This window comes from Polypterus senegalus, chromosome 2 (genome assembly GCF_016835505.1).
Source record: "Polypterus senegalus isolate Bchr_013 chromosome 2, ASM1683550v1, whole genome shotgun sequence".
NCBI classification, from domain to species: Eukaryota; Metazoa; Chordata; class Cladistia; order Polypteriformes; family Polypteridae; genus Polypterus; species Polypterus senegalus.
In genome coordinates this window covers 166,189,744-166,215,522 of record NC_053155.1, presented here as the reverse complement: position 1 = coordinate 166,215,522, position 25,779 = coordinate 166,189,744, and the positions used below count along the sequence as shown (strand labels likewise).

General features: G+C 38.7%; 1 protein-coding gene across 1 annotated transcript in view; it reads right to left on the bottom strand.

The window, feature by feature from the left end:
• Positions 1-12,218: 12,218 nt before the first annotated feature.
• Positions 12,219-25,779, bottom strand: part of rrp8 (ribosomal RNA processing 8) — a 66,312-nt gene continuing 52,751 nt past the window's right edge. Inside the window, exons 7-8 of the mRNA XM_039744933.1 lie at positions 20,501-20,597; positions 12,219-12,482 (exon numbers count right to left, since the gene is read on the bottom strand). Coding sequence (XP_039600867.1) covers positions 12,369-12,482; positions 20,501-20,597 — 211 coding nt within the window. The 3' untranslated portion in view covers positions 12,219-12,368. The remainder of the gene's footprint in view (positions 12,483-20,500; positions 20,598-25,779) is intronic.

The following is a 25,779-nucleotide window of genomic DNA, read 5'->3' as shown; positions in this document are numbered from 1 at the left end:
TTCTGCGATATATTATCAGCTAAGCTGTCATCTATTTAGCCAGTTCCACGGGGTTGCAAAGAGTTGAGGAAAACATTCTTGAACATCGGCTAGTATGAGGCTGATTAACATGAGCCGGTTATTGTTAGAATCTTACCTGGCACTAAAAGTGAGGTTTGTGTTCCTCCTGATTCAGGAAGAACATTAAATATTGGAGTTTAGAATATGAACTAGACCGGTAGTCTTGATGGTAAAGGACTTTGTGCCAAAATAAATAAAAGTTAATTATGAAGTAAATAATTACATGAAAATCAGATGAAGTGTCTGAACTGAATGTACCGGTGAGATCACCAGTTTTTTGTCTGCTTTTAATCACGCTGTGGTCATTGTGAATAGTTAATACAGAAAAGAGACTACAGAACACACGCCACACTTGTCCTATCTCTTCTGAAAAACCCTAGTTGAATTTTGAACATCATGTCCTATGTTTGGTTAACACTGTGGACACAGGCGCTAGATCTCCATCATATTGACCTTTAAAGAATAAAGATTATAGAATCTTTTGCACTCTCCATTACAAGATCCAGAGTACACGCAGGATGTTTGACAATTAAGCGAAGACCATTTAGTTTGTCAGAATCACGGGGTTAGCACCCAGGTCCATATTCTAAAATATCATATCTTATATTTATTTAGTTAGCATGTCGTCACTGTTCATTTTCAATATATGTGGTATATTTCCCTGACCAGGGGCTTCTTGTCAAAAGGTTAAAATAAAACAGACATCCGAGATACTCCTATTGGAACAGCAACATTTTGTTATAGAGTGTAGAGGTTTGTCTTGCATTCTAATTCTTAAAGCTGTATCAAACTATTGTTAATTTCAAAGCAAAATGCAACCAATCATTTTGTTTATAACTAAATTAAATAATCCTTATAAATAGATCCCGGTGCTTGATAATACTTAACACTAATTGATATCATTAAATGATACTTCTGTGTTTTATTCAGGTTTACTATTTAATATTTTTAAGTTTTATTTAAAAATGAACTCTTTAAGACATATTCAGACTATTCCAGACTACGCATGTCAAAAAAGCTTATTATTTATTTCAAAAGGTTTCTTTTCGTGCTGGTTGTCACCTATCAATGTTTTTTATACATCACAGCAGTTTTCAAATTGTAATAATTCCTTTATAACTCCACTTTTCATGTAATTATTTACTTCATAATTAACTTTATTTATTTATTTATTTTGGCACAAATGTCCTTACCATCAAGACTACCAGTCTAGTTCATATTCTAAACTCCAATATTTAATGTTCTTCCTGAATCAGGAGGAACACAAACCTGACTTTTAGTTCCAGATAAGATTCTAACAATAACCGACTAATGTTAATCAGCCTCATACTAGCCGATGTTCAAGAATGTTTTCCCCAACTCTTTGCAATCTCGTGGAACTGCCTACATAGATGACAGTTTAGCTGATAATATATTGCAGAACACGTAGGTTCTGTTGTAGTGTGCGGTGAGCTTGGAGTGATCCCTTGTTGATCCGGTCTTAAGATGTTTTTTAATCTCCTCTGTGACTTAGTATTTGTACATTTTAGTTTTTACTCTTATCTTTGTGATAGGGGCGAGTCAATGTTACATTTTGGAATAATAATGTCTAGCTTAACTCTGCCCTGACTATGATCCCTGCACAAACCCTGGTCCTTTGACTCGTATTCAAGAAGATTGCAGACACTTGTTGACTCTTGGAATCACAGTTCAAACTTACGTCCCTTCACCCTGAATGCTACTAAAACCAAAGGGTGCTTTTCACAAACAGAGGGGAAAAGCAGTTTTCAATGACAGCTGTCCTATGTCACCAGGACTACCTAAAAGAAAGAATAAACCACAAAGTTTTAGTAAAATTTTAATCCTTGTGCTAACACATATATAATATGTAACTATTCACTAAACATTTTCCATCCTGATTTGCCTAACGTGTCCAGCATAAGCCTAATCATCAGCCCTGTAGTGTACAGGCTCCTATAACCTCCTATAACCGTTCTTATTTTCAGGGGCTCATAATTGATGTAAAATGGAAGGCTGTTACCAAGCATCAACAGAATTTCTAAAACTTTGTATTATACAAAGCATCCTGAGTACCAAAGAGCCTGTTGATGAAAATGCGGTTTTAAATTAAAACCTGAACAAGATAACTGTTTTCTATTCAACATAAAATGTTTAGTAAATAGAGACTAAATACAATTTATAACAAAAATGGAACACCGATGGACGGCTGAATAACCAAGGAAATCTAATTTAGCTTGAAGTGCCACAGAGTGTTTTACAAATAATCTCCTACAACCGTAGTTCTCAAACTGTGGGGATGGCCCCCTAGGGGGTGTGAAGTAACAAAAAGGGGCGAAAGATGTGAAAAAAAGAAAAAGTATAAAAAATATGAAAAATATGTTTATTGAACTGAAAACAAAATAACTTAAACTACATTCTGATACTTGAACAATAAATATTGAGTTAGATAAAAGTTAAGTAGTTATAATAAAATATGCATCTATGGTATATCATTAATTTTAAAAAAGGACATATTGGTATTAGTGGGCTACTTTCAAAAAAACGTTAGGGGGCGCAATTAAAACTGTTATGAAAACTGTTCACAAAAAAAGATATGATAGAAGATATCAGATGTCTCCAGTTCCTACCCCGTTCCTTTAGGGACTTTATACTGTCTATTATCATTTAAAATGTGTACAGAAATTAAAGTTGTATGCAATGTTTGGGGTGGATGTGATCAGAAAGGCTATGATGATTCCAAAGATCCATCAAGAAAACTGTTGGAAAAAATGGGCAGAACTCTTTGGGAAACAAGGATTTTTCTTATGTTTTAAAATTGTAACTTTACAAAGATGCTTTTAGGTGCTTTATTTTCTAAAGATGCTTTATTTTCATGTTAAAGCAACTGGTCATTTTACGTGGCTACTGAAAATGTTTCGTTTTTTTCCAGATAACAAAATACATCTAGCAATACCAGGTTGTGTGGTGTTCAGTGCTTTTGTTTTATGGCACTGTGTATTTGACCTATAATACTTTTCTCTTGCCTGTTATGGAGCTCTGTCTAATTACCTGAAGTTACAGGAATTGGGAAGTGATGAACTATTTTGGTAAGAATATGTGTTAAGGTGTACATAAGAAAGAGTATAAAGGGGAAAAGTGTCACCCTAGGACCCTACCATGACAAAACAAAAATCATAATTGGGCTTTTCTGTTTTTAACTTTTTAATTAAAAATAGTGAAATGTTTTCCAGTTATCACCTGTGTTAATAGAAATTATTTTAGTTTTTTGAGTAGACAGAAAATATCAACTTTGTGCTACTGTAACAGTGAGTGCTTTTACATGCACGTACAAAACTGGGATAAGGTGAGTAATCAGGTAGAAACCTGCTTTCTTATAAATCTCCATTTAAATGCACAAGTGTATTTACAGAGTTTTCCTTTGTCAAAAGGCTCCTATGTTATAGAAATGAGCTAAGGAAAAAGTTAAAATCATTACTGACCGCAGCAAATCCTAAAACACACGTGGAATCTGTCTGTCTTGTGCAGTGTGGGGATTACTTTTAAAAATAACTTAATTATATTACTCGCACGTCTAAAATCACCCGGCCTTTGGGGGCTACTATTCCGTATTAAAATAATTACTTTTCATTTAGCGAAATGAATGAAAACACAGTTGCCTTATGTCTATTAAGCATTCGCTTCGATATATGCTCCTGGATCCCGTTCATCATTGGAGGCTGTCTCCAACCGGTTGTAACAAATGAGAGTTTATAAAGTTAAAATGTTTCGATATCCCAGACTTTTAAAAACATGCGGACCCCGGGGCAGAGATTCCCCTGCTACAGTGAGCCCGATTCGAAAGAGTACGCATTTCACAAACGGGCCCTTTTGTACGTAGTTCAGAATACCGACCGCTTATTACACCAAAGCTGATACACAACCGACCTGCGCTTTTAAACAATGCCTGAATATTCTCAGAGAAGAGATTCTGTTTGAATTTTCAGACGCCGAGACAAAAACTACTTGATTGTAAAGCCCGTTTCGGTATGAAAAAGCTAATATTGTTTGCTTCAGTCCTATGAATTTGTACATTAATCGTCGTACACGCAGATAGATGGATATAAATGCTGCATCTTATATTATACGCACACATGCACGCGCTCATGCGCTTACACACGAGTGCGCGCACGCACGCACTTGAGAATAAACTTAGAAATTATTCGTAGTAAGGATAAAATATGAAGGTTCATCCTTCCGTTTTCTAAAAACATACTTGTTTGGCGCATGTAATAATCAAAAGTATGCCATACCGTGATCCTTGATGTTTCCGACGAGATTCGGTGTCCTCTTTCAGTATTAACGGCCTGCTGCGTAATGGACCGGTCTGAACACTTATTTATATACCCGAAAGATCTGGATGTTTTGGAATGTGACCCCTGTGATCTGTAATATCAGATATTTTCCCCATTATTTTAACCGAACATCCGTGTAATGGCCGTTGTCCGGTGTTTAAAAACAACAAGTTTCGACGGACGATAAAAAGTCCAGAATTTGTTTAATAGATTCCGTTGTAACCCATAGATTTGTTTAAACAGCTGCACGCATCTCCGTAAGACCTTTTTCACCTTTCCTAAAGTTTGCTCGGCCACGAGGTTAATGGTCATAAACGGGCCGCAGTTGGGCGTTGTGCTTTGCAAAAAGCGGTTTTGACAAAGAGTATTTTAAAGTTCCTTTCTCTAGCCCGAGATATCCGATCTGATTAAGGCATTCAAACTTTTAGAAAAATCTAAACAGATTTCTTCATGAGGGGAGGATTAACATGGATAGAATAGGGGTTTGTTTTAGATCGATTTTAATACAAATTATAAATATATTAATTCATATAGCATTTAGACGTCTCAAACGTAATTTAAAAGGATTCTGCTGCATCGGTGTGTGTGTATGAGGGCTTATACCGAGCTATTTATCTCGTGTTTTACACGTTATCATGAAAGCCTTTAACTTTTTAAGATCCATGCGTCTTGGGAATGGAAGATGGGGGGTATTACGCCCAGCTGTTGACAAACATGCGGGCTGGGGAGGAGGGGTTTTGGCAGTTGTGTTAAGACAATCGCGCTTCTGTGCCTGGGTTAGGGGATGGGGGAACTTACACACAACTCCGAGCGTATGGCCTGCACTGACGGCTCTAGCTACGCTCCGGGCTCAGTGTGAACAGCGAGAGAGAGAGATCCTTTCTGTGTGCTTCGAACTACGTGCCCTTGCCTGCACATACGCGTAGCGCTTTGGCACTGGCCAGCTCGCGGGCGCGCGCAGGGGATGTTTGCTCTGAGAGTCTCTGTGTAGACAGAGAGAGCCGGACAGTTTGTATTTCAGTGTGCTTTGAACTACACGCACAAGCCTGTGGGGCTGCTAAAAGCTGGACTGCTTGTCTTTCTGTGAGATTGAAAAGGCTGGATCTGTAAGCGGGCTTAGATAAAAAAAAAAGTGGCTTACAAATGATAAAGTTTAGATATTTTAAAAATAATAGTTACATAGGTACAAGGATTCTTACCCAAAGCAATATTGGCAGGAACGGTGACAAGTTAGATCGGTCCGGCCGGAGCATGTGTGTGTGTATGTCCTCGGAAGAAGGGGGCCAGCCAACAGGTGGGGGTGTCTGGGTATGGATAGGAACACGCCTGAACTTGTGCAGGGTCCGGCTGCAAGATGCCTGAACTTGTCTTAGGAAGAGGGGGGCTGGGAAGTGGTTGGGGTGGTGATGGGTTCAAGGGGGGCGGGTGTCTAGGCAGCCCTTGGGCATGTCTATCCTTGGGGATTCTTATCGAGATGGTTCAGGGCAGGTGGCCAAGCAGGGGGGTTTGGGGCGGGGTGGTGGGGGTTCAAGGAGGGTGGGGGCATCCATCAAATTGCCCTTGACAGTTTCCTGGGGAAAACAGGTGGCCGGGCTAAAGGTCATCAAACAGATGGGTGGGGGATGGGACTCTAGGTCATCAATCAACAGGGGGCCGGCTAAAGGTCATTAAAGGTAAACAAACAACAGATGGTTGGAGGAGGGGACCTCCGGTCATCAATTAAAAATGGGGCCGGGCTAAAGGTCATCAAACAGATGGGTGGGGAATGGGACTTCCGGTCATCAATTAAAAAGGGGCGGGGTTTAATCTCATCAATCAAATTCAATTAAATTTTGACAGAAGCACCCTGACATATTACTAATTAGCTGTGAACCACCCAATCTCACTAAGATTGCACAGGTAATGAACCAGCGGAGGGCAGGAAAGGCTGCAGGGATCTGTGGTATCTGGGGTGAACTTCTCCAGGCTGGTGGTTAAGACTGTCCTCCTGGGATTGCAAACAATCTTTGCTTCCATTTGGGAGACTGGCATCATCCCAACTGACTGGAAAATGTAACCTGTCATCTCTATCTGGAAAGGGAAGGGTGATCGCCTGGATTGCAGCAACTGCAGGGGTATAACACTGCTCTCGGTGCCAGGTAACGTCCTTGGTAGGGTCGTCCTCAATAGGATACATGATCACTGGCTCACCTACCAGTACCGGAACAATCTGGTTTTATGCCTAAGAAGTCTACCATCGACTGCATCCTGGTACTGAGGGTTCTCGTGGAGTCCAAACGCGAATATCGGCAGCCTTTGTTGATTTTCGTAAAGTGTTTGACTCAGTTGATCAAGCTGCCCTGTGGGATATCCTGAGGGTTCACGGGATCCCCTCAAGGTAGCTGGATATCATGGCCGGCCTGTACACTGGTACTGTGTGAGTGCTGTGCAGAGTGGAGGCAGAACGTCTTTGTTTTTCCCATTTGATTCTGGGGTTCATCAGGAGTGTAGTCTTGCTCCTACTCTGTTCAATGCTTGTATAAACTGGGCAAGGTTGTGGGGTCCAGTGAATGTGGGGGATCTGTTGGTGAAGAAAGATTCATGCATCTTGACTTTGCTGACGATGTTGTGTTCTTTGCGGAGTCATTGGAGGCTCTGATTGGGGCACTCAAGAGACTGAGCGAGGAGTCAGAGTGTCTGGGCTTGTGAGTGTCCTGGATAAAAACCAAGATCCAGGTCTTTAATAACCTCTTGGGCACAGCCATCAGCAGTGTGTCTGTTTGGGGAGAGAGTGTTGACCTTGTCGAGAGGTTTACTAACCTTGGCAGTGACATTCATTTATCTGGCTACTCTTCCTATGAGGTCAATAGATGGATTGGGAGAGCATGGGGGGTCATGAGGTTGCTGGAAAGGAGTGTGTGGCGCTCCCGATATCTATGCAAAGAATGAATGTCCAAGTCTTTAGAGTCCTGGTGCTTCCTGTCTTGCTATATGGTTGCAAGACATGGACGCTATCCAGTGACATGCGAAAAAGGCTGGACTTGTTTGGTACTGTGTCTCTCTGGAAAATCCTTGGGTACTGTTGGTTTGACTTTGTGTTGAATGAGTGGTTGCTCATGGAGTCCCAAATGAGGCACATTACCTGCATTGTGAGGGAGTGTTAGTTATGGCACTACGGCCATGTGGCGCATTTCCCAGAGGGCGATGCAGCTTGTAAGATCCTTATTGTTGGGGACCTGAGTGGCTGGACCAGGCCAAGGGGTCACCCACATAACACCTGGCTACGGCAGATAGAGGGTCATTTCTGTAGGGTGGGACTGGACCGTGTGTCTACCTGGGTGGTTGCCAAATGAGGTCCCGAGTTGTTTCGTCATGTAGTGGACGCGGCAATGCAGTGTACCAGTGCATGCTCCCCATCCTGACTTGACTTTACATGTGAAGAAGTAGATAACCTCCCAGTGATAACAGGGACTACTAAAGTGGTGCTGAGTGATTTTTATATTATAGAGGGGAAAGTATTTCTTAGATTAAATAGGCTGACATCAAATAAATCACCATGACCAGATAATATTTATCATAACATTAACATATAACATTTTTAGGAAGTCACTGCACATTGGATAAATGTTGAAGGACTGGAAAATGACAAATATTATCCCATTATGTAAAAGGTTGATCAGGCAGATAGATCCAAGTAAGCATATGCCAGTAAGTGCATCACAAGTAAATCAATGGAAGGAATTATTAAGGAAAAGACTTAGAAAGAAGGTCAGCATGGTTTCAGATGAGGGAGGTCTTGCTTTACTAATGTTCTGGAATTCTATGAGGAAGCAACAAAATGATATGATCAGATTGGCACATACAATATTATTTATCACGACTTTCAGAAAGTGATAAGAATCCACATGAGAGGTAGGGTATCGAACTGAGAGTTGTTTGTAGATGGGTGCAAAATTGGCTCAGACATAGGAAGCAGAGAGTTATGGTGCGAGGAACGGTATTAGAATTAGACGTTAAAAGTGGTGTCCCACAGAGGTCAGTGCTAGGGCCGCTGCTATTTTTAGTATATGTAAATAATTTAAATAGGACTATAAATAACAAGCTGGTTAAATTTGAAGATGACACCAAGCAAGGTAGATTGGTAGATAATCTACTGTAGAATCCATTAAATCAATCCACAGGGACTTGGACAACATACAGGCTTGGGCAGATTTGTGGCAGATGCAATTTAATGTAAATAAATGTAAAATATTACAAAAGGAAGTAAAAATGTTAAGTTTAAATACACAATGGTAGGTATGAAAATTAAAAGTACACTTTATGAAAAGGATTTAGGAGACGTAGTTGACACGTAACTGTCAACATCCAGACAGTGTTTAGGTTGGGTTATATAGCACGATGTGTTGAGAGCAAGTCAAAGGAGGTTATATTTAAGCTTTATAACACAATGGTTATGCCTCATCTGGAGTGCTGTGATGATGTTTATTGCACATCAGAGGGCATTTCATTTTCTGGCAGGAAAGGGAGGATGGTTCTCAACCCTTTCTTGGAAGTTGCAAAGAATCAAAAGTGTGTTATAAAAATACTTTTATTCAGAGAAACTGATGCAATTTCTGATGGTTTTGATAGGGCAATCTTTTTTCTACACTTTTTTTCCCCAGACATTAGAGCTGGTGACCCAAGAAATGATGCATTTTTGTTCATTTGTGTTACCAGGTAGCTAATCTTTGATGCAATTCAGGCCACCAAATCTGTAGCAGTGAAAAGACTTCACCTAGAATTCAGTGGGATAAAAGAACTTACTTAAGGTCAAAAGGTCCAATTTGTTCTGTGGTTGCCTACAAAGGACCAGTAAGTAATTTACCAAATACTTGGTTAATTTGGGTTTCAGCATTTTTAATACAATAAGACGTTTACCTAGTTGTCGTATTACTTGGTGACGTGTCATAATTGGTGCTGCCCTGGGGTTTTCATCAGCTGACTCTTCAAGCATTAGGTATAGGTCAGGTTAATTTGGTATATTAGGCAGCAGAGACCCTGCCTTCATTACTATTTTGTATAAAACACAGCAGGCTAATATTATTTTGCACCCCTTTTCAGATGAATATAAAAAGAGTGCCACCCTTTGTATCCAAGTTTGACAACAGCCTGCGCTGTAGCATGTATATAGTATTAGCACATTCCTGGGGAGTCAATGGGTTGTTTAGAGATGTCATAAGCCATGTCTTCAATGGGTAACCCGTGTCCACTATGTATATAAACAACCCATTTATACCTCTCAAATAAATATACAGTAATTCAATCTATGAGAAACTTTTACTCTTACCGAGAAGCCAGCCATCTTCCACAGCTCTTTGTTCCTGATGCATGCCCATGGAACTGTGCTGCAGAATGAAACTGTTGTGCATACCACCAGGCCATTGGGCAGTAATGTTTAGCAGCATTCACTTAGCATCACATATAAGCTGCATGTCGACAGAATGGAAGTGTTTTCTATAACTATATGCAAACACATCATTAGAGCTTTGATGCATATGTGTGTGTGTGCAGTCTATTGCACCAATGACACTGCATAGGTTGGCCAGCTTGTAAAACCTTTGAATAACTTCCACTTGCCTTTCCCTAGCTTTTGAGAACTGGATGCAACCTTTTATTAGTGTTAATATGCCATTATTTATTCCAGGTAGTATGTGTCTGAGATCTCCCATTGAGATGTCCCTGTAGCCAAAAAGTCAAGTGTCGAAAGGACTTGCAGATGCACAGGTATTGCATGGCTTTGTGTTGTTGCTCTTATCAGAACAGGGTCAATAATAGTGCATAAATGCACCAAAATGTGTCTGAGTAGTCAAAAACGACTAATCAACCATTAATTACTCTCTGACAACACATCAGTGCGATCCTGGAATCTGCGCTCTCTCCTCAGTGTGTTCTGATGGGCCAAATCATGCAGTAGTGTGAGATCAGCCATTGTTCCATTCAACCAAATCAGGTTTCAATCAAAGCCCTTTTATAGGAAAATACCCCCAATTATGTACAGACCTGTGTGATGTGTTTACTGAAATACAAAACAAGACACCTGTGTTGTTGAATAATCATCAAGCTAGTACCTAATTTGACAAAGATTTTGTTGACAGATGTGGTATCTTAATTTATAATAATATAATAATATTTAGATTTATTGTATTCATTAAAATGTGTTTTGAGCAAATGCCATACATATCATGCTTTTTACTATTTAAACATGTACTACACTTGGTCCTGAGCATGCGTAAGATGTGTTCGTTTTTATGAACAGACAGGCCTTATCCCTTTGTGAACGTTTTACGAGCAAATTCATTCTGCTCACATTTTATGAATGAGATCCAGTATCTTTAGCTAAAGGGCACTGAAATAAATCTAAGAAATAGGAAGAAGCCCAACTAGTCTCAGCATTCAAGTCAAGGCTGAAAAATTATTTTAGCACTGCACACTCAAGTCACAGTTGCTGCTAAGGTTGTGTGATACTACTTTTACATTCCTTTTTAATTAATTGTAAAAACTTTTACTGTTTCATTGCCAAGCCATTTTTTTCATTTAGTATCCTTCTTGGCACTTGATCTGTCTTAAAGTGAATTTGCCTTTCAAAAATGACTGATCCATTTTCAGATGTCTTCAATTCAAATGAAAGATGCCTCCAGAAAAATTGCATAATTTTTTTCTTGTTTTAATGGGCACAGCAACAAATGTGCATGTGCCAAAAGTGGACTTGCAAAAATGTGGGGTGACAAATGTGTTCAATAATGTTTAAACATCTTAGGTACTTTAACTACTCACCCTCTTTTTGTAATAATTTCTGTATCGCATATCCTATACCTATATCAAAATAATTTTAATGATATATATATATGCATCTCATGAACTGCGATTTTACCACTAAAATTTACTGGAAAAGTTTTAATAAAAATGCGAAAAGAGATGCAAAATAAAACATACAAAATGGAGAAACAAAACACATAAATGGAGAACACACAATCATATGATTAAAAGGATAACTGTGTAGTGTGCCATTTATAACATCAAGTGCAGCCTTTCTTAAAGTCTAAATGTGGCACCTGTAAAGTGGTATCAACTGTTGCAGGCAGAAATTAAGCTGGACATACCTTGCTTTGGACACCCCAAGCTCTAGAAGGGAAATACCCACATTCTCTTTAAAAGCAGTGGGCATGTCATCAAAAAGTAATAAAAACATTTTAACAAGTGAATCTTGGTCATTTTTGCAAGTAATGTTTGTGTTTATACTGCGCTTGTTTTTTTTAAATTCTAGATTTGTACTTTTTACATTGTACTAGCTGAAGCATCCTGTGTTGCCCAGTATCATTGTCTACTCTTTTGAGTTGAGAATTTGTTTTTTTTGGGTGAGACAGGATTCTGGAAATACAATAAGTCCTTGCTGGATTGTATCCATGAATGCTGTCATGTCTGATTTGCCATTTTAGTTCAAGGTGGACAGTTCACAGTGCTTAAATTATAAGGAAAAACTGACAAATCAGGAGTAAAACAACACTGACTTTCCTTTGAGTGGTGCTGCACTTCTACTCCCAATCAAGCCTCATCCAACACCATCCTGCAAAAGAACACAATACTCCTTTTTATGTAACAGTTCACAGAGCCAGCATGCAGTGATGCCTGGGTAAGTAATGTTAAGTAAGGGTAAGCTCTGGTCATTTTGTCGGCTAGTCTGGCTATAGTTTATTCAGCTGTTTCACCTGCTCTGAGACACTGGTGGACACGTATATAGATGCTGGAATGTTAAGTAGGAATGCCCTGAAGAATAAATTATTGAAACTGAATTGAATAATGCACCCAGTATTACTTTTTTTACCACGTATTTATTTATTGTGTTGCATTTTAGTACAATAATTAACTTTCAATATTTTTACTCATTTGCTGCACAGAAACTAGTTATGCTTTTCATTTATTCACAGACAGTAAAGTTGACACCACACTATTTTGCACGCTTCACCTCTTTTTGTAAACACACGGTTTCAAATCCAGCTTAAGACTCTTGCCTTTTAGGTATGGACTTCCTGTTTTAATAAACTCAAAGGAGAAGAAGTAGCTGTTTTTTGTTTCCTACAAAATAAAGAAATAATACAGTTAAACTTTACATAGTGCACAAAAAAACACCAATGAAGTCACAAGAATGTCAACTTGATAAACTACTATTACATATAGGAAATCTGTGCCAATAAATCAGCACTCAGATATGAAAAAACAAAAATAATTTTCAAATAGAACCAAATAGAATACATTTCAATAGAATAAAATAGAATATGTTTTCAAGTATTAACTGAATGCTTCATTCAAACATATTTGTGCATTTCAAAGCATACATGACTCTCAGGCAAACAGTGAAACTTCATTATACAGTACATACTGCACAGTATATACCATACCATCTTCAAAGTCCACTTAATCATGAGCAAGGCTGGCAGGGGTGGTTGCTGCAGCCTATCCCAGCAAGCATTGGGTGTAAGGCAAGAAAATCCCTGGACAGGGAACTAATCCATCACAAGGTGAACACATACCCACACAAAATCCCAAATTCCAAAACCTGAAATGCCCCAACATCTGAAACTTCTTGAGCACCGGCATAACCCCACAAGTGGAAAACTCCACACCAGGGGGCTCATGTATAAACGGTGCGTACACATAGAAATGTTGCGTACGAACGTTTCCACGCTGAAATCGCAATGTATAAAACCTAAACTTGGTGTAAAGCCACGCACATTTCCACGGTACTTCATACCCTGGCGTATGCAAGTTCTCCGCGCGGTTTTGCAGACTGACGGCACCCAGCGTCAAAGCAATGCTACTGTTCCTGTTTGGCTACCCTTTCTTTTTCAGATCTACATCCCTGACGCGACTTTATAAATACACTGAAATTAACCGTATATTGTTTATTAGTTTAATGCATCTAATTGTAATTAACCAGTAACAATATAATGGTCCACGGAATGGTGAAACAATTCTAAATACAACAGCTGCTTTAGCGTTACTACTCTCACTGCACCTTCTTCTTTCAGCTGCTCCCATTACGGGTTGCCACAGCAGATCACCTTTTTCCATATTACTCTTACTGCACCACTCAGAGTATTTACATCACTGTATATGAGCAGTTCAGAAACAGTTTCATCCCAAGATCTATAAATGTTCTCAATCAGTCCATCAGGTGCTCCTTGTAGAACTGTTTGTACTTATAAGAACAATCACCTCACTGTAAATTTACACTACAGTTATAATATTGCACAACCTGAGCCACTTTATAAAGCGCGTATTTACATATGATGACGATATCATTTTTAAGATGAAATGCAGCAAAATATGTTAATTATATTATACAGATAAAACTTTAACTTCATTTAAATAATCTATATTGTTAATAATTAAACATGATAGGACACGGTGCAGCAGCGCTAGCTAGGAGCTTGCGCTCCATTCACGGATTGTTCTTGCCTTGTGCTGGCGCGACACTGGAAGGATAGATGGATAGAATAATTAAACATGTACTACAAAGATATTTCAATGTTCCTTAAAAGTTTTGAAGAATCTGCGTTCTAAGCTTACAGATGGCTTAATGTCTATTACAGAGCTGATTGTACGTTTGAAAGAGACAGTACTTCTACAATAAAGTACTTCATTGAAGGTCGCGCATGGCACAGCAAGCATCTTGCGTGAAACATGAACAATCACTGTGCCACCATGTTCCCATGTTTAATAACATGATTTAACTCCTATCATCATGAAAATTATATCAAGTATACATCTCGGTATTTTAATTACTCAGAGAATATCACGAATGTAATGGATTCTGTGTCCTCTCCGTCAGCGTCTTTTGTCCTGTAAATGTGCCGATAAAGACAAGCAGCCTACTATTCCATCCCCCCACCACCGTAGAACGTGCACAAAGTTCTCTCAGCTCATGCCTTGTTTGATTACCTGGGAGTGAAGTGCTGGAGTTTTAGAGTGGAAATAATAGATTGTTATTTGGAACACATGCATTTCATGTGTGTTCCATTTTTACAATAATCTGTGTAAACACATTGTTAAAACAGAAACCTTTTTCATATTTTAGTAGTAAATGACAAAATGTTGGCATAAACTATATAATGTGTGAAGCCTGAAGTCCAAAGATCAAATAAACACTTTCACAAAAGGTTCAAGGATAAGACAACAGCTTCTGTGGTGTAGCGGTAAGATTTGCTGACTTGTAATCAAGAGTCCCCCGCTTCGATCCAGACTGCCTCCTATATTTGCCATTTTCAGTAGTGAGCTGCTCTTATTGTTAATATAATACAATAAACACATACATTTGTTTTGCGTCTATAACAGACGGTGTACATTTATACTACTTATAAAAGTTACCTTTTTTTTTTTTCACTTTTATTCTCTCAGTCATGATCACGATACATACTACCACCCCCCCTCCCAGGGATCTGACACTGTTAGTTTTTATTTGAAACTGGGAATAACTGTAGATGTGAGTGGTGGTTTGAGGCAATGGAACTGGACATTCTCTGATCTGGAGGGATAAAAGCTGACACACAAACACTGGTGAATCTGCCTTCTTCGTATCTCACCGTCACTTGATTTTTTTCTTCAATTATATTGCGTGTTCCTGCTAACGCAGAATTAGTATGCACCTTATGCAGGAATGGAAAAATGATTCAAAAACTGTGTCCCAATTGGTGGAAGGCCACCATGCGGTTACAAAATTATAAAATATACACACACACACACTATATAGAACAAGTGTATCTAGAACATCTAAGACTGCAGACAGAAGACTTCCTGCTGCATCTCTTTGTTAATGATTAGCTTTCTTTACAAAAAACAAGTTGAGCATCCTTAATCCAAATTTCCAAAATGCTGCAAAATTTGAAATTCTGAGCACCAAAAAGACCAACAAGACACCACAAGTGTATAATTCAAACACCAGGGGTCTCTTTTATAAAATTTGGGCATGAAAATGTGTGGACATCAAAAAAGTAGATGTAAATAACATATGAGAAGATTCAAAATGCATTATTCTTTCAGAGTTCCTGTGAAGCTTGGAGTGCTGCAAAGTAACAACATACAATCAGCGTGGATTAAAGGTCCCTGTACGCACTGATTGCCATAAGGAAATAATACATGGCTGATAAGAGACAGGTACTCTATGATGTATCAATTGGGGAAAAGCTGTCACCATCTGTGCAGATAGCCACTCTCACTTGTCACATTATGATGGGACTGCAGTTTTAGTAAATAATGTAGGCCATATGAAAAACTGAGGGTTCAGCTAGTTACTGTGCCATCACATCTACCAAAGTTACTTTGCCTCAAAATAAATTCAATTATGGGTTCATCAGTCTCATTTTGGCATCCTAGAGGACTTGTGCGGTAATGGAATGTCACTTCTTGTGTTTAAAAAAAGCAGCTTAATTCCCACAGAGTGCCCTTATTGTGACAGAAGTTCAGTAAATTACTCTATTTTATTAAAACAAGACATTGTTGCAAATTGCAATTATAAGTTGACAGTGTATGTTGGTAAAAACGTTACTTTTATGTACACCCACACCAAACTAATCGTAGCGCCTCATCAGTTGTTTAATGACTTCCAGCACAGTGGTCACAATTGAGTGAAGATTGATTGAGATATCCCTGACCTATTGGCCAGTTCCCAGAGAAGCAAAAACGTGTAACCAATATTAAATGGAAGAAAAACCAAAAAAGTTCCTCACTGCACATATGCAGCATTGCCCATCTTAAAAGAGAACTACAAGAGAGCGTATATATCATATTCATCCTTTTGAGGTTTGATGTTTTTATGTCAATGTTCCAGTCATCATTTAGCTGCACTTCCCTACATGATCAAGGATATCACAAAGATACCTAATTATATGTAAATATTAAAAAATCCATAAATATCCCAAATCCAAAATCCTTCTGGTCCTAGGCATTTTAGATTACAGATACTCAACATGTATTACTCATTCAGTGTTACCATACTACATAGAAAACAACTTTTCTCTTTGGTATTTGTTTCTGTTTAAAAAGGGATTAATAGTCAACTGTGCTCAATACTACAAAGAAACATCGTTCATATTGTAGAGTATAATTGTTTATATATTTATTCAGTTCACACATAGGAAAATCATTAAGGGTCATCCAGCAAGATAGTGAAACTAAATTAACCCAGAATGCCGTGCTTTACCATCCAACTCTTTAATTGTTAATACTGTAAATTAACTAAATATTAAGTTTAACCTAGGGTAAAGCAAACTGTAATGAGGCATATTTTATCATTTTTAGAAAATAACTAACCTGCTCTTGTGCTTTGTAATTGAGCTTCTGAGTACTAGGGTCCTAAGGTGAACTAAATAAAGCATTAAAACTTGCCAAATACTTCAATTTTTTTAAGCCAAAAACATTTGAATCTCGAGACTGCACACATATTAAAAAAAAAAAAAAAAAAAAAAAAAAAAAACCGTAACTGTCGTTTTAAGAAGGAAAACAGGCAAAAAAAGTATTTTTATGAGATTCAGTCATTTTAAAAGAAGACTGATTGTGCACTTCACTTCCACTGCAGCATACTTTCAAGGCCAAAAGGCATGGATTCACCACGGGAAGTCTTTGCTAAACTCCATTATTGGCATTACTACTGTAAATGTTGATATCCAGCTAAGAATTGCATTGATGTCTCTATTCAGAAGATAACTAGAGAATGTAACCTAAAAAAGCCACACTTATGATCACGCACATTCTTTCACTATACAAGCTTATTTAATTAATTCACAAAGATATTGCTTGCTATTGCTGGTATGATAATGCACAAGCATTCTTCTGTGATCTATTAAGATAAAGAATGAACATGTGCCTTGCATGTAATCAAGTGACAAGAACAGACAAAAGCATACATTTAGTTTTCATCAAGTTAAAGTTTAGTAAGGTGTGGCCCATGGCTGGCCTTTTATCCCGGTCAATACCCCCAGGCCACCAGAGGGAGCCATCCCTACGACATGGAGATGCTTCAGATTCCAGCTGGATAATATCGGGACCACCAGGGGTCGCTCCAGAGAGAACTAGCGACTGCTATTTGCCCTACGCCCCGTGTGAAAAAAAAGGGTCAGGAACTATATAAGAACTTTTAAAACTCCCAGATGACGAGCTGAGCTAGGTGGTAGGAGGGCAAAGCATCTGGGAATGAAGGATTGTGATTTATTGAATTTGTATTGTTTATTGAGAATAGTGGAGTGGTGGTGCTTTGTGCGCTTAATTATTATAATAAAGAAGAATTATTGCACTTTTACCTGGTGTTTGGTGTGGTACCTGAGGGTTCAAGGGAGCGATAGCGCCCCCTACTGTCACAAAGGTTAGTAAAGATGTTTTAGCCTAGTCAGGGTGGTAGTGCATTCTTGCCTTATAGCACCAGGCTCTGAAAGGAGCTTGAATCTTCATCCAATGTGTTTTTGGGCTGACTGGTATCTGTAAATGTTAGTGAGTTTATTCACTCAAAAACATTGTTCTTGGTTCTTTTATTGCCATATCTTCAGTATGAGCATCTCATCTTGCAATAAAAAAAAATTGAATAATTGGTTTGTGGCGCTTCAATCTGTTTCTTTGTGGTTGGGCTCTGTTGCACACACCGTCTTTTTTAATATTGTGTGCGTGCACATATGACGTGCAGGTGGATTTGGTCTTGCAAAAATCCAAGACTTTTATTAAAAATATAATGTAGTGTAATCGATTTAGTGTTTTTTCTATTTGTATAAAATAACACTTATGCGCGTGCTTAAACATCATACCACCAATTTCATGAATCTTGCTCTGTAGGTTATGTAAGATAACGCAAGATAATGTAATAGGTGAAATGTAGGTGCAGTTTAGAGGGAAAAAAATCAATTTGAGCATGCACCTCTCTGTTAAAAGGCACTGCATGAACTAACTGAAGAAACAGAATTACAGAAGCAAAAGTGGGATAATAGGCAGAATATAGTTTGTCAAAGGTGTGGATGTCATAACTCCACCTAGGACATCTGCAGTGAGCAAACAAACTGGCAAAAAACATTCTTATCTCAAGAAAATAGTACCAATGAATCTCTAATGATTATTCCCAGTTTACTTTTGTTGCCACAAGCATGCCTCAGAAACACAGAAGGCTTGTTTTCTTAAATTAAAACCTCTACTACTACAAACTGGGTATATTTAGTATTTTTAAGGCATTGTTTTCCACCACAGTGGGATACCAGTACCCATTAGCTCTACTTTAAAACACAAGAGCAAGCTGGTTATTTTTTAAAATTTTTGAATACTACTACACTTCAGAACCCAAGTTCATTTGCCAAATTAATATATACCATGACTGTGAAAAAATACCTTTGAATTAAAAAAAAAATACAGTGCATCCGGAAAGTATTCACAGCACATCACTTTTTGTACATTTTGTTATGTTGTACAGCCTTATTCCAAAATAGATTAAATTCATTTTTGTCCTCAGAATTCTACAAACACCCCATAATGACAACATGAAAAAAGTTTACTTGAGATTTTTGCAAGTTTATTAAAAATAAAAAAAATGAGAAATCACATGTACATAAGTATTCACAGCCTTTGCTCAATACTTTGTCGATGCACCTTTGGCAGCAATTACAGCTTCAAGTCTTTTTGAATATGATGCCACAAGCTTGGCACACCTATCCTTGGTCAGTTTCGCCCATTCCACTTTGCAGCACCTCTCAAGCTCCATCAGGTTGGATGGGAGGCGTCAGTGCGCAGCCATTTTAAGATCTCTCCAGAGGTGTTCAATCGGAATTAAGTCTGGACTCTGGCTGGGCCACTCAAGGACATTCACAGAGTTGTCCTGAAGCCACTCCTTTGATATCTTGGTTGTGTGCTTAGGGTCGTTGTCCTGCTGAAAGATGAACCGTCACCCCAGTCTGAGGTCAGGAGCGCTCTGGAGCAGGTTTTCATCCAGGATGTCTCTGTACATTGCTGCAGTCATCTTTTCCTTAATCCTGACTAGTCTCCCAGTTCCTGACACTGAAAAACATCCCCACAGCATGATGCTGCCACTACCATACTTCACTTTAGGGATGGTATTGGCCTGGTGATGAGTGCTGCCTGGTTTCCTCCAAATGTGACGCCTGGCATTCACACCAAAGAGTTCAATCTTTATCTCATCAGACCAGAGAATTTTGTTTCTCATGGTCTGAGAGTCCTTCAGGTGCCTTTTGGCAAACTGCAGGCGGGCTGCCATGTGCCTTTTACTAAGGAGAGGCTTCCATCTGGCCACTTTACCATACAGGCCCGATTGGTGGATTGCTGCAGAGATGGTTATCCTTCTGGAAGGTTCACCTCTCTCCAAAGAGGACCTCTGGAGCTCTGACAGAGTGACCATCGGGTTCTTGGTCACCTCCCTGACTAAGGCCCTTCTCCCCTGATTGCGCAATTTAGATGGCCGGCCAGCTCTAGAAAGAGTCCTGGTGGTTTTGAACTTCTTCCACTTATGGATGATGGAGGCCACTGTGCTCATTGGGACCTACAAAGCAGCAGAAATTTTTCTGTAACCTTCCCCAGATTTGTGCCTTAAGACAATCCTGTCTCGGAGGTCTATAGACAATTCCTTTGACTTCATCTTTGGTTTGTGCTCTGACATGAACTGTCAACTGTGGGACCTTATACAGACAGGTGTGTGCCTTTCCAAATCATGTTCAATCAACTGAATTTACCACAGGTGGACTCCAATTAAGCTGCAGAAACATCTCAAGGATGATCAGGGGAAACAGGCTACACCTGAGCTCAATTTTGAGCTTCATGGCAAAGGCTTTGAATACTTATGTACATGTGCTTTCTCAAATTTTTTTTTTTTTAATAAATTTGCAAACATCTCAAGTAAACGTTTTTCACGTTGTCATTATGGGGTGTTGTGTGTAGAATTCTGAGGAAAAAAATGAATTTAATCCATTTTGGAATAAGGCTGTAACATAACAAAATGTGGAAAAAGTGATGAGCAGTGAATACTTTCCGGATGCACTGTATATACTGAATTTATCTTCAACAAAATCAATGCCATTTTTAAAACAATACCAATATTAATTTATATGTTTTACCTTGGTACACAGCTTGAAGCCAAGCCTGGCTAAAGCAGTAATGAAGTCACGAATATCATTAAATCTGCTGGCCACTTCTGCAATCTTGAGCACACCACTAGAAAAGGAAAACAGGACATAGCATAACGAACAGAAGTAAGCTTTCTAACCATCTTCCAGTTTCAAAACATCAAAAGCATATACACAAGGATTATGATATGAAAAGTCTACTCATGCAAATATTCAAAATTTCACATAAGCAGCTACATGATGATTAGAAGTAATACAGATATGTATTCACCATCTATACTTATATATATTATCATTATCATTGGCTAAAACTGACCACTCAGTTTATTTTTTGCCAGAATGTTGTTGGCTGGAGTTCTTGTTTTCCTCTCCTGTTTTGTCAACTTAAGATTCTTCAATTACAATGTCAAGTGACTTATATTGGCAGACTTTGTTTTTGTAAATCTAACTCAGGGGTGCCCACACTTTTTCGGCTTGCGAGCTACTTTTAAAATGACCAGGCCGAAATGATCTGCCTACATTAAAATTGCTATATATATATATATATATGTATATATGTATGTGTGTGTAGGTATATGCATATGTGTGTGTGTATATATATATATATATATATATATATATATATATATATATACACACACACACACACACACAAAGCATTCGAAGTCTGAATCACAATCTGATTGTATGGGTGTTTACTTACCAGGTAACACTTGTGGTTGGTCTGCAAGTCAGCAAACATCCGCCACGGGTGCCCACTCAGTTGCAACAAGCAGATCATAGAATGTTACATAGTTAACTGTCAAATAACGCAAAGAGTACGCAACACGTGTTTCGCCCTATTTTGGACTCATCAGGCATACACACTCCACTGTATCCCTCATCGGGGATCGAACCTTGGACGTCAGACAAATGCACTTGGATTGTGATATTGTGAGATAAAAAAATCCTCTTCCAATTCCACGTCCAACCCATACACTCTCCAAACAATTTTTTTTTAAATCCCTTCTTTAGTCTATATAAATTGGAAGGCGAACTATATCACTTAGATAGCCGGAGTTTTGCAGTAGCTTGCGCGTTTGATCATGCATGCGGGATGACCAGTGTGTTAGAATAAAAGAGATCTCAGACTGGCCACCCTGTATGTCAATCAAGTAGCAAATGCCATAGGGAGGATATATGATAGACTAACATTTAAAAAAACATTTTTTGAATGCAACGCGATCCACCTGCACTACCTTTGCGATCAATGCATTGGGCACCCCTGATCTAACTACAACAGCTGTTTTATTGTGTTCAGCCTAATATGTCTGTTCATGCATGTACATGTTGCATGGTTTAATTAATCCTCCCATTGCAGGAAAGTAAAAATACAAATATATGAATTAATCTCAAGGCAATTGTGTGCTTTTAATATCAAGATTTCAGCTAATGATTCAAAAATACTTTCAATTAGAATACACAATATAGCTAAAGTATTAACATGTGTAATTTGCCTCATTATGTCTGTCTGTTATATTCCCTCATTGGTATTTATTATTTAAAAATGAGGTTATTTCAGAATTGTGAAAATTAAGGTATTTTCATAAATATGAAAACAGTAATGCTGACATCAAAAGGTGGCTTTTGTACCTGAGGTATAGTGAAAGCAGAAAATAAAATGTTACTCCGTTCCTTCTTTCCACAGAAACAATTTTCTAAACCTTTAACAAAATGACTTTAACAGGAATTAAGGGTTAGATGTGATCTATTCACAAGACAAAGGAAAACCAACATATCACAAGAATAAGATCAGTGGTGTTTGATTGGGCACTTCCATGACTTATGATAGGGCTCCAGGACCATCTACTTGGAAGTCTAAGCTTCAGAAAATATAAAGCACTGCACCAGCTAAGTAGAAAATTTAACAGTGTCAGCATTTCAAAAACGTTTTAAAAATGAAAGATTTGGATTGGCTGGCCCAGCACTCTCTCAGCTGTGGGATGGCCAATAGGGGGAGTTAGCTTGATGGCCGAGGTCTCCAGGACTCCAAATCATATCATGTGACATCATCTACTGTTAAATTCTACTCTATACTTGTAATATTTTTATTTTACTATTATACTGTATTGAGGATTACTTGTTTTTGTTCTGTATATTGTATTGTCCCCCTTCTTTTTCACACCCACTGCACGCCCAACCTACCTGGAAAGGGGTCTCTCTTTGAACTACCGTCCCCAAGGTTTCTTCCATTTTTTTGCCTACTAGGTTTTTTATGGGAGTTTTTTCTTGTTTTGTTAGAAAGTCAAGGCTGAGGGGCTGTCAGAAGGCGGGGCCTGTTAAAGCTCATTGTGGCACTTCTTGTGTGATTTTGGGCTATACAAAAATATAGTGTATTGTATATGCCTTATAAAGCTGTTTTTGCCTTTGCAGCTTCTTTTTTAAACTTTTTACTACACTACTGTGGAGGCTTTTTTTTTTTTTAATTTCCTATTAACACTAAAATTACCAGGGCCAACGAAAAAACTCGTAGATTCGGCCCACCTTAAATCCGTTCGCACCTCTCTGCCACCATCTTTTGTCCTGTAAATGTGCCGATAAAGACATTTATAGTACTTGCGAAAGCTATTGTTTTATTTTCACTTTTATTCTCTCAGTCACGATCACGATACATACTACTGCCCCCCAGGGATCTGACGCTGTTACTTTTTATTTGAAACTGGGAATAACTGTAGATGTGAGTGGTGTTTTGAGGAAATGGAACTGGACATTATCTGATCTGGAGGAATAAAAGCTGACATACAAACGCTGGTGAATCTGCCTTCTTCGTATCTCACCGTCACTTTGATTTTTTTAAATTCAGTTTTACTGAGTGTTCCTGCTCACGATGAATTAGTATGCACCTTATGGTCTATGATGTCAAAGATGCACTGACAAAAAAAAGCAACAGAGACATAGGTATATATGATATATATATATATATATATATACATAAATACATACATACATACATACAAGGTGACACATAAAAACGTGAAGTTTGGAAATGCAGAGTGGCAGCCATGTACAGTTGGTAGCACTGCGGAACAGGGACCATGAGCTGTAAACAATCTCACCATTTAGTAATCAATTGCAAGGCAATCAATGGCAGCTGTGCGAGAATTGTTCAGTAACCGTGTCATCTCAAGAATGAGTGACATTCCCTGGCCATCAAGATCAACGGATTTGCCTGTTTGTGATTTTTTCTTGTGGGGCTACCTTAAGAGTCGGGTCTACACGACTCGGCCAAGGACACTGAATGAACTGAAACAAAGAATTCAAGACAAAATTCGTGGTATCCCAGCTAAGATGTTGCAGCGATCAATGGGGAACCTCAACAGCAGATTGGAAGAATGCATATGTACAGGAGGACGCCATCTACAGGACGTAATTTTCAGACATTGATAATTTGGATTACTGTCTCTTAAAAAGCAAGTTGTAGTGGTTCAATTGCTGTCAATAACATTTTTTTGTTGGATTTCTCCTATTTTTATTGGGTTTTTCAAAAGTTCCCGTTTTTCTGTGTCACCCTGTGTGTGTGTGTGTGTATATATATATATATATATATATATACACCTTTTTAAACTGAGCGAAAATATACCAATAATTATTTGTTAAGAATCTCTTTGTATACAACATTGTCAGTTCGGCCCTCCGGTTGTAATATGACCAAGCTGTGCGCTGAGCTTACTCTTAAGCATGCAACGTACAGTTGGCCATGTGAAAAGTAATCTTGTTTCAAATCTCACAGCTTGGATTGTTGCTGTCATAATCGGTTTGAGTTTCATGGTTTGTTTCAATTACGACAGTATTTGCAGTACTTGTGTTGAAGTGAGATTTGGCATCTGTCAAATGTTGTAAGCATACAACCGGTTTCATTGATAACTTCACAACCAGCTTTTGAGAGTTTAAACATTCATAAACATCAAAGTGTCCACTACTGAAATTGTCACCTGTGAATCTAAGATGTTTAAGAGGCATTAGCGGTTATCGAAAGGTGTAAAATATTTGGCCAATTCGGTACACCTGAAAGCGACAACCAAACAATTCAGCGGCAGCCATCAACTCACATGCAGAACCATAAGTGAAGGGCTTAAGCATTTCTCTTTTATAGTGCCCCTGTGTAGTATAATTATCTCCTGTACCATCATCAGTCCACACCTTGAACCTGTCCCAGTCATTCAATACATAAGACAATATGTTCCTCCGGATATCAAGAGTGAGCCTGATTTGGCCGTGCGATGTGTAACAAAAAGAATAGGAAAGGCAGGTGCCATCTCCGGGCATGGAAACCACTCGGTAAGTGACAGTTCTTTGATCGATGGTGATCACATCGATAGACATGTTAATGGGGGTACGGTTGGAATGATAAAGGAAATGCGTACCTGAGCAATGTAAAGTAAGTCTAAAATACATACACAATACCTACAATCGTAATAAACGAACAATAAAACAGCAGAGAAGTCGTGGATTAAATAAAAAGGCTGCAGTTATCAGCAGGGAGATGTGAATCTTGTGGCGAAGCAAGGAAGGGAATGTAGAGACTGGAGCGACGGACGGCCTTATATAGGCAGGTAGACAACAACTAGGGAGGCGTTGGGATGGGGGACCCAACGCCGCCTTACACAGTGACCGAGCTACAGGCTATGGACGTATATATGTACGTAAGTAGGATTCAGTTAGCGTTGGGAACCCGCGTACCAAATTTCTTGAACATGGGCCCATAAGTAACAAACACTGTTGGAAAGTTCAATATGGCGGCTGACAGTGGTGTCATACCACCGAAATAAGTACGCACATTGGTTTCGGTTAGCGCAGGGAACCCTGCTACCAAATTTCGTGAAGATGGGACCATAAATAAGAAAGTTCAACATGGCGGATGTTGTCCACTGTTATGACCGTTGCGCGTAGAATTTCAAAATGAAACCTGCTTAACTTTTGTAAGTAAGCTGTAAGGAATGAGCCTGCCAAATTTCAGCCTTCTACCTACATGGGAAGGAGAATTAGTGATGTTGGAAAGTTCAATATGGCGGCAGACAGTGGCATCATACTACCGAAATAAGTACGTACATCAGTTTTGATTAGCGCAGGGAAGCCGCCTACCAAATTTTGTGAAGATGGGGTCAGCCTTCTACCTACACGGGAAGTTGGAGAATTAGTGACGTTGGAAAGTTCAATATGGCAGCCAACAGTGTCGTCATACCACTGAAATAAGTATGCACCTTGAGTTACATTTTTTTTGTATGAAAATG